General features: G+C 35.8%; 1 protein-coding gene across 5 annotated transcripts; it reads right to left on the minus strand.

Annotated features, from left to right (window-relative positions):
* Window positions 1–55: 55 nt before the first annotated feature.
* On the minus strand, window positions 56–12144 carry LPAR4 (lysophosphatidic acid receptor 4). Of its 5 annotated transcripts, none has more exons than XM_064362866.1 (5): window positions 11849–12144; window positions 10681–10921; window positions 9696–9745; window positions 8619–8720; window positions 56–3995 (listed from the first exon to the last, which is right to left on the minus strand). In XM_064362866.1, the coding sequence occupies exon 5, from the start codon at window positions 3914–3916 to the stop codon at window positions 2804–2806; it is 1113 nt and encodes a 370-aa protein (XP_064218936.1). In that variant the 5' UTR covers window positions 3917–3995; window positions 8619–8720; window positions 9696–9745; window positions 10681–10921; window positions 11849–12144; the 3' UTR covers window positions 56–2803. The 5 variants fall into 5 exon arrangements, 4 of the variants coding, with proteins under 4 accessions (XP_064218936.1, XP_064218938.1, XP_012311168.1 ...); XM_064362868.1 differs by lacking the exon at window positions 11849–12144 and adding an exon at window positions 11696–11798; XM_012455745.2 differs by lacking the exon at window positions 10681–10921.
* Window positions 12145–14281: the final 2137 nt, after the last annotated feature.

Consider the following 14281-nt stretch of genomic DNA (forward strand, 5'->3'; position numbering starts at 1 on the left):
ATGCCTTTGAGTGGCCACAAATAAAGTTGAATAATTAATCAAAATATAACTGCTATATAATTCAAATATATTTTATTTCATTTAATAAACATTTAAAATCCAAGTTGCAATTACAGCTGAAAATTTGCTTTTACTTTTGATGTAACATAGTCACTTTTACGTTTAGTTATGCATTACATTCTCTTGGTTACATTGTTATGTGACATTTTTATTATTAGCAATTTATATTAACTATAAAAATGGAAATTAAAAATGTGAAATATAAAAAAATTTAAACATGGAAATTACACAACAAGAAACATTTAATAATATATTTTATTTCAACTTAGTTAACATCCCATTAAATGGTTTGGTGTCATAATCATAAAATTTTATAATGTTAAGACGCAAGGGCACAAAAACGTTCACATATATTTTATAGTTACAAGAAATGAAAAAAAATGAATACTGAAAGAAACAAAAGATTATTCATACTTTTATTACTAATTTGATCTTACCATATAGTCTAACAACTGAACTGAACTTAACCTAATTTCATTTAACTGAACCTAATGCCTTACGTATTCCATCTATAGCCTTTTCTCATAAGACTATATAATGCGTAATTACTTTTAGGACTTTCATTTGGAAAAAGTAATGCTAATTTTGAGATTTTTTTACTGTTGTTTTAGCAGGTTTTCAATTTGTTCCTAACCCAGACACAGATTTTACAGTTTTTAAAGTTTCATTATGCTCACAGATTTTTACTTAAAAGTCTTACCATTTTTAAGTCTGCATGTCATCAGAAAGAAAAATAAGTTTATGAGTTATAAAAATTTGCTTATTTAGAATTTTTTTTTTTGTTATTGTTCTGTGCGTCTTAATTTTTTAACCACTTTCTGGCACAAGTTTCTGGTAAGCAACTTACAGGATACATTTTTCCTGGAAGTTTTATTTTAAAATTCTTAGCACTTTTAAATTGCCATGTTATCCAAATATTTTAAAAATTGATTAACGCACATTTAAAATATCTTTGTTGTTTTTCAGGGTTTAACATTTAATTTTGGTTTCTGTTGTTGTTGCTGCTGTGTATGTGTGTATGCGAGAGTTTATTTCCACTGCTTCTGACTTGAGCACAAATGTAACATCTTTCAAGCTCAGAAGTTATATTTACAAGTTTTAATATTCTTAAATACACACTTTCGTTTTAAAATAGTAAGAGTTTTAAAGATCTTTGTTGTTTCTGTTGAAGTAAATTATAAAAAATGTTTTCTCTTTTTTTGTAGATTTTAAAATACTGTTTTTAATTGCTTTTAAACTGGGTGCCAGTTTAGCGGCTTCCTAGCTGCATTTTAATCCAAAACATCATATGAATGTTATAGTGTTTTGTAAGATTTGCAGATGCTCGGAAAATGCAATCTCTAAAGTTTGTTTGTGCTTGTTTGTTTTACAGTAGTTTCATTTTTGGTTTTTTTCCCCACAATTTGTCCTTGACCAGGAGACAAATTTAGCCACTTTGTGGCTGCATTGTGCTTCACAATTTCATGCAAATAACATAGTATTTTTAAATTTACAGAGCCTGAACAAATGGTAATAAAAATGTTACAAATTATTTTTGAGTTTTTTTATTTTTATTTTTATTTTTCATGGGGTTCTGCAGTTTTTTTGTTTGCTTTGTTTTTTGTTGTTGTTGTTCTAGTTTGGTTTGGTTTATGTATTGTTTTTTTCTTAATTAGCTTCCAGTCTGAGGGCACAAATACAGCAGCTCCTGGCTATATTATGCTCCAAAATTTGATAAGAAAGAATAAGTATTTTCTGGTTAAATATCTCTACTCCTCCCTCCAAAAATTATTAATTCAGGTTTTAATAAATATTTCAAGTTTACAGTTTAATATTTTTGTATTACTTGATTTTTTCAATTTGCTCCTGACCTGAGCACAAATGCAGCCCCTTTCTGGCTGTGCTGTGCTCCAACATATAATATGGAGGATAAATATTTTATAGAACCTAGTATCCCAAAATGAAGATAATTTGACACTTTAAGAAAAAAAAAATGTGGTGTTGCTCAAGTTTTTTTATTGACATTTTGTTGTTTTAAGTAATTTTCCAGCTTTTACCTGCCAGATACATATTTAGCAGCTTTCTGGCTTTGAAGTTTCACATGAAAATTTTAATGTAGTGTAAAAACAATGAAGTTTTAAAAACTCATACTGCTGATGATTATAAATGTGTAAATCCCGTTTATTTTCTCTTTATTCCCACCCACATACATGACAACACAATTTATTTTCTGTTTTCAAAATGCACATAACATATTTTACCAATGTTAAAAATTAGATACATTTTGTATTAATAATGTTAGGCTAAAAATATTCTTGTGCTAAAATAAACTCAACGACAATTCAAAAATTTTTTAAAACCTAGCATATATCAGTAGTAACACAATTTTTTAAAAAGATCCCTGAATTTGTTCTATATTTATAGGCCCAACCCAATTACCAGATATCATTGTACTGGAAATACCTTTTTGAAAGTTTCAAAGTCATCTCCATATTATCAAATGTCACTGGCCACCTGCATAATGTGATACAATGAAATTCCAACCAAGCAGAAGAGTTTGGCAATCCATCTTGGTTGTTGTAATTAGACTTGACCTATAATTACTGAACAAAACAGCAATAAAAATGTACAGTATACCTTCAAACAAATGCATCTGACTGGATTTGATGCATTCTTCTCAGTATCTTAGCTTCAAATCTTTAGTTTATAGCATAGGAAAAATTATAGGAGAAACCATATCTGGACCTGAACACAATTCACATGCCTAAAAGGTGGATTCTAGCATTAATTCACCACCATTATTTGTTGTTTGATCACTCACTTCCTCTTGAACAGCTGGAAGGGAAGGCTTTGTGGTCAAAGGTGTTTCAGTCTTAAACAGGGACTCCATTCTGATGTGGGTATTGATATAGAATGACTTCTGAAAGGACTCAAGGGTGAAGTAATAGATGAAAGGGTCAAAACAACAGTTCAGAGTTGCAAGGCACAAGGTGATTGGGTACATGATCTTTGCAAATCTTTCCAAAAAGCAATTAGTAATAGCTTGGGAGCGCACCAGGGCATATAGGAAGAGGACAGAGTTGTAGGGTACAAAGCATACCACAAAGACTGCCATATGTACTGTGATCATTTTCAGAACTTTTTTCTTATTGGTTCCAATTTGAGACAGAGTAGCAGGCTTGCGAAGAGTTCTCAGCACTACAGAAGAGCAAGAGACATTCAATATCAGAGGAATGATAAACCCAACAACTTCAATAAAGATTGTGATCTTGGATAAATAAGTCTTCCAGACACGTTTGGAGAAGCCTTCAAAGCAGGTGGTGGTTGCATTGTTGACATTAGTGGTGGAGAACAAAGAGGCTGAAATACCACCACTGAGGACTAGGATCCAGACACCAGCACACACAATGGCAGAATTCCTCCTAGTCCTAATAGTACGAGATCGGAAGGGATAAACAATGGCCAGGAAACGATCCACACTAATACAGGTGAGAAAGAGCATGCTCCCATAGATGTTGGTAAGGAATGCAGTCCCAGAGATCTTGCAGAGGGTGTCACCAAATGGCCAGTGGCGGTTGAAGTTGTAAAATATTTTGAAAGGTAGGGTACAGACAAAAAGCAAATCAGAGATGGCTAGATTGGTGATAAAAATAGCGGTCTCACTTCTCATTTTCATGCGGAAACAGAAGACAAACAGAGAGACACTGTTGGTTATCAGACCCAGGATGAATACAACACTGTAGACAGCACCATTCAGATTATACTTGAAGGAATCATCAACAATGCAAGTATTATTGGCAGTAGCATTGCCCAACCTGGGTCTGAGGCTTGAATTTGAATCTTGGAATTGGAAGTCAATGAATCTTCTGTCACCCATGGACTTGTTTTTCAGGAGGCCTGCTGGCTGCAAGGGTTCACCACTCTGACACTAGGGGCCGGTAGAAAATACTTTCCTCCTATCAGAGACAAGATGGAACAAATAATCAAATTTGCCTTCCATCCATGATTTCTGCACAATAAGATATTCTGTCCACCCAGATTGGAAGAAAACATGCACATTCCATTTGGTTTGACAAGTACTTTGTTGAACATCTACCATATATTTAAAGGTACTACAAGAGTATGTTGCAGGAGCAGGAAAGCTCACACTCAACACAGTAAATGCAATATTATAGTATTGCAATGAACATGGGTAAGGTGTAGGTCACCAAAGAGTCCAAAAATATAAAACTAAGAGTTAAAACAGAATTTATGGGACTGCAAAACCTCTAACATTAAAGCCAGGCTTTATTCACTATTATAGGCTTGCACTTACCTTCTACAATAAGTACTGCCAGTACATTTATTTTATTTGGAAAATGCATTTATAATAGAAGCCGTTTCCCTTCTGTCCAAAGTCCCTCCAGTCTGCCCACTAGAGATCCTTTTATGCAGCATGATTCTAGCTCACTTGCTATATATTGTTTTGTGATTCTCAAGTTGATACATTTCAAATAGGTCTTCCGAGTTTTCCATTCAGATTTTTTATTATTTCAATCATTTTATTTTACTTTTTATTTGCATTATGTTTAACTGACAAATCATAATTGTACTACAATTATGCAAGTACAACGTGATATTTTAATATATGTATACCACAAGGTGATTATGTCAAGCTAATTAACATATCCATCCCCTCACTTCAGTTTATGTTCCCAGGAACATATACACTATACCCACAGCAAGCAGTATGCAAATGCCTGCCACTTCTGCTCTGCTGCTCTGAGTAATCAAACTTTGTGGGAGAGAAAGCACAGACAAGAAAGGATTACATTCTCAATCCTGAAGAGAGGGCATGGGAAAACTGCCACTATGGCCCTATTCATAGCTCCCCTTGCTTGAACACATACCACCTTTGCCGTCTAGAAGTGAGGGTGTGGTGCTGGGACTTAACACAGCATTAGAAGCAAGGAGTTCTATTTCTGACTCAGACACTGGTTCACTCTGTAACTTGGCTATACTCTTTCTCTTCCTTGAATAAACTTTACCCCTAAGCCTCACAGCTAAAGCTAGGAAGATTCAACACGGCTTATGAATAGCTTTATGAGCTTGCCAGTATTCGTCCCTACCTAACGACAGAGAAATATTATATAAGTTTGTTTAGTTCTCCCTTCCTGAAACAACTGTAAATTTATATCTCTGTCTTTTTTGGTACCCTGAAGTTCACATTAGAAACACACCCTTCTAGTGTCATGTATACCTTGTACCTCAGAAAGCCCCCAACTTGAGTTTCAGCCTTAACTACACGATTTACTCAAACAGGACAATCCAGGAGTGTGCCCCCAAGGTAATATCTCCTATACAGGTATGATTTAAAAACCAGAGAGGCATTTGGCTCTTGAGATGATTCTGAAGAAGAATTAATATTTGCCTCTTTTCTTACTGTTTCCTTTCTTTTGACTAAAAGAAACCATGTTTCTAACTATTAAATCCTCTTCAATAGCCAACATATTGTGCACTAAATGGAGGCAAAGGACCAACACTTGAGCTTCAGATGAGATGAAAAAGGAAAACTATATGCTGATGCAGTTAATTACATCTTCCACTGCAATAAGCATTAAACTACTATCTTCTGCAAAACTCTACTGCCAATTATTCCAACAATTAATCACCTAAGGGTGTCAGACATTGTTGGGTAGCTGCATTTTTACTGACACTGGACAGGAAGCAAGTTCCCTGGAGGTTGACCAAAAAGAAATCTGACCCTCAGCTTTTAAATTTGATCTACACATGGAGCTAATTCAGAGTGGCCACAGTTGCTCCCTTTTTAAATTTCTAATGATAGTAAAATACAGGTATACCATTTTTGGGGTCTTTAAGGCTCCTGGAAGAAGTAAAGTTAGCCTTTTAGCCCTATAATTTTGAATAATCAAATCACTTCACTTCATGAAGTGCTAAACTTAAACTTCCCAGTACCCTAGAAAAGTTATCTTACCGAAGGCCTTCTCTGCATCTATTGAGATAATTACAACAATCCTGCGTGATCTGCACATGTACCCCAGAACCTAAAGTACAATTAAAAAAAGAAAGAAAGGGAGACCAAGACACTTAAAAGAGATGAGATGATTAAACAGACATCTGGAAGAACACTCCAGGCAAATGCAACACCTAGAGCAAGTTGCCTCCATTGGGAATTTGCCTGATGTGTTCAAGGGAAGCCACTGTGGTTAGTGTAGACTGAATTATGGTGAAAATAGATAAGGAGATAGAAGAGGCGGGGAGCAGAGTAGGTAAGGCTGTGTTGGCAACTGTATGACTCTTTTTAGGACACTTATTCTTTCTTTTTTCTTTTCATTTACTATATGGTCCTCTTGCAACTAATTCTGTTGTAAATTAGAAGACATTTATCCAATTTTATTCTGCCTGAATGGCTACCCAGATATCCCAACACCCGTTAATGAATAGTCCATGTTTCCCCACTGATTTGAGGTCTAACTTTGTGATGTATTAAATGTGGATAATTGACCAGACACAGTGGCTGATGCCTGTATCCCAGAACTTAGGGAGGCCGAGGTAGGCCAATCACGAGGTCAGGAGATCGAGACCATCCTGGCCAACATGGTGAAACCCTGTCTCTACTAAAAATACAAATATTAGCTGGGTGTGGTGGCACACACCTTTAGTCCCAGCTACGCGAGAGGCTGAGGCAGCAGAATGGCTTGAACCTCAGAGGCTGAGGTTGCAGTGAGCCGAGATCACACCACTGCACTCCAGCCTGGCAACAGGGTGAGATTCCATCCCAAAATAAAATCAAAATAAATAAATGTGCATAATTATTTGAGTTATAACTAGATCCCTGCTCCAATGACCTTCTATTCTACCTGTACACACTAATTTCTTTTTGAAGATTTCCTAATTTTTTTAATAATTCAATGTGAACTACAGAATCATCTTCTCTATTTTAAAAAGAAAAGCCAAATTGTATTTTTATTGCAATACTATTAAAGTTATAAATTAACTTTGTAAAATTAATCATTTTGTGATGTGTAATGATGTGCAGTCTTTCTATCACAAAATAGTGTGTTTTCTAATTTTAAGGATTGTTTGTACTTTAAATCATATTTTAAAATTTCTTGAAATTGATCTTGTACATTTATTAAATTTTTCCCATGTACTTTTTTTAAAAAAAACAAGAAAAGCTAACTTGCTTTTGCTCCCTACTGAAGACAGTCCAGAACTCAGGAAGATAAGGTATTGAATGCAGAGTATTGTTTTTGCTTTGCTCCATGAGCGCAGGCCAGGTCAGAGTGCTTCTCATCTCCAGAGCATTTCCTTGTGACTCTAGTCAAAGCTAATGAAAGCTGATACAATAGTTTTCAGACGAAGATGAAATCCATTGTGTTCTTACCTATAGATACTTAGCAGTGAAATAGATTTAAAAATACACAAATGTTGTGAAAAATACAACTCAAAACAATCCTGCTGGAGCAACAGGGAATATATTCAGACTGTTGCTTCTCAAATTAGTGATTTCTAACAGATAAGCCTCCTTAAGGAAATTTTTTAGGTCAAGTCACAGACACAGGTCATAATCATACAGGTTTTATATCAATATTCATATGCATTGGTTGATGCTTCATAATAGTTTTCAAAACAAAACCTAACTTTATGGCATTCCATATGGAGGAAACTGTAGATAAATGTTTCACTCAAGAATAGAGTTAGGAAATTGATCTACATCAACCTCTTTTACTTTTGATGCAAGAAACATTCTTTTAAAAGTGGCGTATCTGTATCTTATCTGGTTTTCACTAAGATTATTAAGGCTGCTTTGTCCCTCCATTTTATTTGAGGAAAACAGGAAACTGACATGGGCCTCAATTTGATAAGATCCTATTCTCAGTGATTAACTTGATTTTTTGTTTTGTTTTGTTTTCACCAAAAAAGAAAAAAAAAACACTTCAGTCTCTCATTAACACTTCACTTGAAAACGCAGTCCAATCTTCGGGGAGTAATGTGGTCTGGTGCTCAACATGATGGGGCCAAAGATTGCATCAGCCCCACTAATGTGAAATTTTCCCTAGTACTTAGTTACAGAGTAAGACAACTGCAGATAAATTGCTCAACCTAATATTATGAAATTGTCTTGAGTCTTGAGACTCAATATCTCATCTCAGCAGAAGCCCCAGATCTTTTGGGAAAATATTTGGGTGTTCCCAAAAGAACTCATTTCCAATTTCTGTAAGGGTCATATATACCAGCCAGGATTTTAGCATTATTCCTTATATTTGAGCAGCCAAATCAGTTATCAATTTGGACACGAATTCATGTGACATACACCAACACTGAACCTGATAATAGCAATAAAAACGTCTCCCACATCTAAAGGTAAATCCCAATGGCAGAGAGGGGTTGAGCTAAAGAATCAACATTCATCTACATCAAAATTGCCTGAATTACAACAAATTACAATTCCTCCATCCTTTCTGGGTCTTACAATCATTTACTCTTTAGTAAGTTGGAACTATTTTTACAACAAAAGTTGGACAATTAAATTAGGAATTTGTAGAGAAAGTTATTATCAGGAGGGTAGGACTCACCACATTAGTTCGAACCAAATGTTGGCACCAATTTTATCTAAGACTGGAATAAACAATTAGCTTCCTGGAGGCACTGTAGTTATAGATTTCCTCCAATGGGTGCTGTGAAATAGAAATAGTCATAATAGTGTGCCATAAAGAGAGCTGATAGATTTTCAATAAAATGTATACCTTCAATAAAATGATCTTATAAAAGATCATACAATAGAAAAAAGTATTATACGATATAAAGCAGAGTAAATGAGAACCAATTAATTTTAAAATGGTATTTACATGGATTGGATTTCATTATTACACAATTGCATGTAACAATGTATTTTCCAACCTGTCACTATCGTGCTATATTTTATTGGTAGTACTGGCTCAACACTAAAGCATAAAATCCATATGTGGTAACCTATAATCATTTAACGATAATAAGTGACAAAAGGCATAAAAATATTTCCCCCACTTCCATAAGATAATGCATTACATTAAAAATAAGAAAACAAAGGAGAATTTTGTTTTGGCCCAAATTTACATTAAGTCTTTTTTTTCTTGGCCATAACTGTTACTATTGAGCAGGATCCTTAATAAGGGAAGAGGAAAGATGACTGGAATAACAGGTGAAGACTCCACTGTCTTGTCTCTTACCTACAGCCCACACAATTTCTCTCTCCCCTGAACTACAGTGATATAATCAAGGCTTCAATTACTGGGTATTAGCACACTGACTGACAATCACTGCACCTTTACCAGGATGTCCCAGACCTACCCAATATAGCATGTCTGTAACATCTCTAATTCAAACTCTGCACAAAATATTTGAATAGAACCAGAATTACTCTGCAATGGAATTCTTACAAATAGCAACTGCGTTTAGGTTTTACCCATTACAGTGCCTCTACCTGTAAAGTAGAATTATCTGCTAGCTCCAGACTTACACTATTGTTACATCTCATCCTTTTCTAAACAGAGGTAGCTTAAAATAAAGCAAACTGCTAAATAGTATTACAACTCTCCCAAAATGATTTTTCTATAAACTAAAAAACCAAAATAAATAAAATGATTAGATAATTTAAGATATATTGAGATCACCTTAATATTAAGGAGAGTTGATTTTCACACTCCTCCAGAGATCTGTATTCCTGGAATGAAATGAATATTATTTTACTGGTTTATCTTGAAGGAAGATAGAAGCATTAACATTTCTTCATTTTATGCTTTCACAGTTGATAAAGATTATATAGAAAACTTTTTATTCAAAATTCAAGCAAACTGGGAAGTTCAAATACCCAGAATTTTTTATAGTTGATATTAATTAAGTATAAACACACCCAGCCCCATCACGAGCTCTGTGAGAGTAAGTCACAGTCCATTTCTGAGTCTCAGTTTCTCTTCTCCTTTAACCTTTGGTCTTGATTGACAGAAAAGCAACCTTCAACGAGTGTCATGCTGGTGGCTTTACTAGCTGTTCTTTTCCACCATTTATTTTCACCTGCTTACATTCACCACTGTAAAACATTTTTTATTTCCTCAATGTCTGCAAGGATGGCCATTCATTTTTATTAGACTTAATTAAATGATTTCTAAATTTATTTAAAAATTAGAAATAAATAGTATTAATACCAGAAGCTAAGAATCACAGAGAAAGATGCCACTAATATCCAAATTCCCGTACTTTCCTCATCCTCTGTCCTGCTCACTTCAGCAGGCATATCAACTCTAATTGTTTAGGTCTCAGTCTTCAACCCTTCCCACCTGTTTACTGGTCACTTCAGCCTTCAGAACGTGAGGTTATCAGCATACTTCAGGACTTAGCCATGTAGAATCATTAGATCATTTACCCTTTGCATTGTTCTGATAACTGATTATTTATCCACTTAAAGTAAGGCTGGATTACCATGGTAGGTAACCTTTCATCAGGCTCCCGATCTCCAATATTCACAAACAAATTACAGGTTTTTTTCTTCCCCCATCAAGAAGGCCAAGGGCAGACTATATATGATGGCCATATACACAGACAAAAGACAACTGCACAATTAGCCGCTGACCACACCACAGCAAGGGCAACAATTCTTACTGCATTTTCTCACAAAGGCAATTGAGATCAAGTTTTAGCTAAGCTTGGCCTGAATGTTGCTGTGAGGCATCTTCTAGGTTCTCCCTTTAACTTGCAGAGAGCACACATTCTGAAAGACCGGCCTGATTGTTCCAATAAGGCTTCATTCCCATCTCTAATTGGCAGGAGATGCTTCAGAATGTAGATGCCATCAAGTTTATCAGGTGAACTCATCCTTCTTGGCAAGAGTGCAACTTTTCATCTGTGACAAGGCAAAGGATTTTATAATCTATGTTGATGGGGTATGATGTTTGGAATTTTGTTCTGAAAAATAAACGTGTTGTAAAGCCATTGGATAATTTGAATCTCAGGTTATTATTATTGTCTTCATGTTAGTCAAGAAAAAGAAAGATGTTATAATTTGCTAAGGTAGCAAAGTGAATAACCTCACCAAGCTCTGAAATGTACTACTGAATTTATCTGGACTTTTCCACACTGAAATAATGATAAATTACATTGCTGAATTTCCTTTTAAAAAGTAACTGAAATAAGTATTTATAACTCAACAAGATCCTTTTACTGAAAATACTTAAAATATACAACAAGAGAATTTAAAGATGTCACATTGATGCATTTGTATGGCAAACAGCAATTAATTTTACATGTAATAGCAAATTCGGTTTATGACAGAATTAGTTTTTCATTCAAACATGATTCTTCCTTTATAGGCAAGTTCATGAATTATTCAATATAGCAAATGTCACATTCTCCATAAATCAATTAAGCATCAAAGACATGTCATGTAAAGTTTTACTAGAAGAAACCTCATCATAATACAAGCCACGTTATCTCACAATAAATTGTAAACCAAAGAAACACAAAACAAGTCAACATACTTTCTAAGTTGTTCCACACTGTGATTTTAAATTAGCTCTTTAGAACAACTGTGTTTACATGAAACAGCAGCCTGAAAATCCTGTATCTCTTTCACGGAAACAATATTATTGCCAAAACAATGGAAATTCTTGTTTTTTACCATTCAACACGAAGATCCTTGTTCAGTACTTCAGAGTTGAAGTCTCACTTCTTTCCTTAAACTCTCAAAGCATCAGTATTTCCACTGTAGTTTGTTATGCTATTCCCCCACCCCCAAACGCCAAAATCAAATCTTTCTCAAAGAGAAACTTACCCCAAGAAAGAGTGTGCTAGATGAGAGAATGTGCTGATGCCTGTAGATAATTAGCTAATAAACATGTAAATGGGCAACTCGCCCTTTGGAAGTGCATATTTTTATCCATTTTTTTTTTTCTCAGGGAAAGGTTAGCCCAGTCTAAAGTAGCAGACTCTGGGCTGCCGCAGCTTCTTACTGCAAACCGCTCATTCTGAAAATGTGAGCTTATTTACATTTATCTCTTTCCCTTTGTTAACGACCGGCTCTCTTGAATGCTGTAGCCCGCATGCCTTCAGCAAACAGGACACAAAAAGGCCTGAAGTCTGAGCTGGAGCTGGAGCCGAGGCCCAGGGGAACTCTTGGGGGTCTCAATAGGAAATGCTTTTCATTGGATAAGGAGGCATTATTAGGAGTCTAGATCCCGCCCAATCCCCTGTGCTCCATCGTTCCCTTAGTCACCAGTCACTGGACTGAAAAAGTTTTTCCTTAAAGAGCATTGCCCAGGAAAAGCAGTTTCACAGTCAAGAATTAATGGCTTAAGTGCCACTTGACAATATAAAAAGTGTCTTTCCTGACCAATTAATCCACAGAGAAAGCCTGTGTGCCTGTCTTTGCTGCAAGACTGCAGAGGAGGAGACAAACCTTCAAACGAGGAGGAGTGTTTCAATTATGCATAACATGTTCGCTCCTACTTGTTTAAAATAATTACACCAATAATATTGAAAATAATAAGTAGAAGGCAAGGAAAACGCAAAAATGAAAGGTACCATAAATATATTCCTATCACACTGTGCAAAATTCAAACTCCCACCACAACAAAAATATAAATTAAAATTTAATACTATACTCACTTACTTAAGCCAGATACATGCCCTCAGATAGAGATGTACTAGGGTCCCAGAGCGCCTGACACCCACCTTCCAAGGACTAGGGAGTGTTTTGTAGCAAAAGGAGGGTCTACACTTCTTAAATAACTCTTAAATAACTGCCTCAGAGTAAATCTAATTACCAGGAGAATTTCAGAGTTCTGCTAAAAAACAAAATAAATAGTACAGATGCAATCTGTTTATAATAGAGAGTTATCTGCAATTGTTCACCTCCTCCTACTTCCCTCATGGCAAGTTTTTCTTTTCTAATTTCCTACAGGTTTACTGCCTTGGTCACTCACACTTTTTTTTTTCTCCCTATATTTTCCTCTTCCCCTCCCTCTCCTTGATCTGATTTTGTGGCAGAAACCCACTCATCCATCTGTAACTTCATTGTTGGCCCTTCCCCTCTGCCAGCCCGCCCCTGCAAGCCTTCTCTAGTCTATCTCCACCCACTGCCAACACCAACAACAACAGCAGCCCCTCCCCCTTCTCTGGAATGAAATTCTCTGACCAGGGATAAGGTGCTTTCTTTCTCCTGGCAGAGCAGAGCCCCTGGAGTCTTGGGGGATCCTCTATCTGCTTCAAAACAGTTTGTGTAATTAAGCTGCCTCCCAAGTAGGACATGTTTTAGGCTTGTTTATTTCCCTATTTCTTCAGTTCTATTGTGGCTGCTCTCACTAACAGTGAAGGCCAGTAAACAAGTTAGTGTGAAGCTGACACGAGCCCTATTACCTCTGACTGTCTCTAAAATAAAACCACTTTCTCTGTTGCTTTCTCTTCCCCATTCCACCCCCAACCTCTGTTCCTTTTATTCCTCTCTCTGTTTATCTCAAATATGTCTATTTCTGTCAGTTGCTGACATTGTCTGTGTCTTTATAAATGGTCTTTTATCAACTCTCATCCTAGACCAGCACTTGGTGCATTTGTCAGTCCACAAGAGAAAGATACAATCTCTGACCTGTAGTATGCCACAGTCTAGGCAGGGACACAAGGACATATGAAAAAAGTGGGATACCAAAGGAAAATTTTGAAAAAAAAAAAAAAAAAAGGCAGCTATATGGAGATTGAGTTCTGTAATAGATCAGAGGATGGTGATGAAGTCCCACAGATAGGGCCAGGAGGATTTCCTAGAAAAAGTAGCATTTGTGCTACATTTGGATGGATGATTCAGTATTAAATAAATCAGGAATGGAAGGGGATATTTTTCTAGGTGACCAGAACCAAGTGATCAAATGCAGAAGATGTGAAGTGAGAGTAGGTGAAAGGAAGACCAGTTTATAAAGGGAAAATAAGGGTAAGGAGAAAAGCCTTTGGGAGGAGTACTTTATTGTAGCAACTGAATGTACTATAGTGATAGAAGGGTTAACCTATAGTCATGATCACTGTCTGTCTATATGATCAGCTCACTACCTTTCTCCTCTTTGAGTTAATACCCATCAGTCTTCCAATTCTTCTGTCTTCATTTCTCCCTCAAAGACACAAGTACTTTTCTGATTAATCTTACCAATGTAGCAGATCTTTTACAATGCCACTGGGTCACATGCTCTTTTAGCATCAGTCTTCCTCCCTTCCTCTGAGTTTT

This window comes from Aotus nancymaae, unplaced genomic scaffold (genome assembly GCF_030222135.1).
Source record: "Aotus nancymaae isolate 86718 unplaced genomic scaffold, 86718_ANA_hifiasm-v0.15.2.pri h1tg000004l, whole genome shotgun sequence".
NCBI lineage: Eukaryota > Metazoa > Chordata > Mammalia > Primates > Aotidae > Aotus > Aotus nancymaae.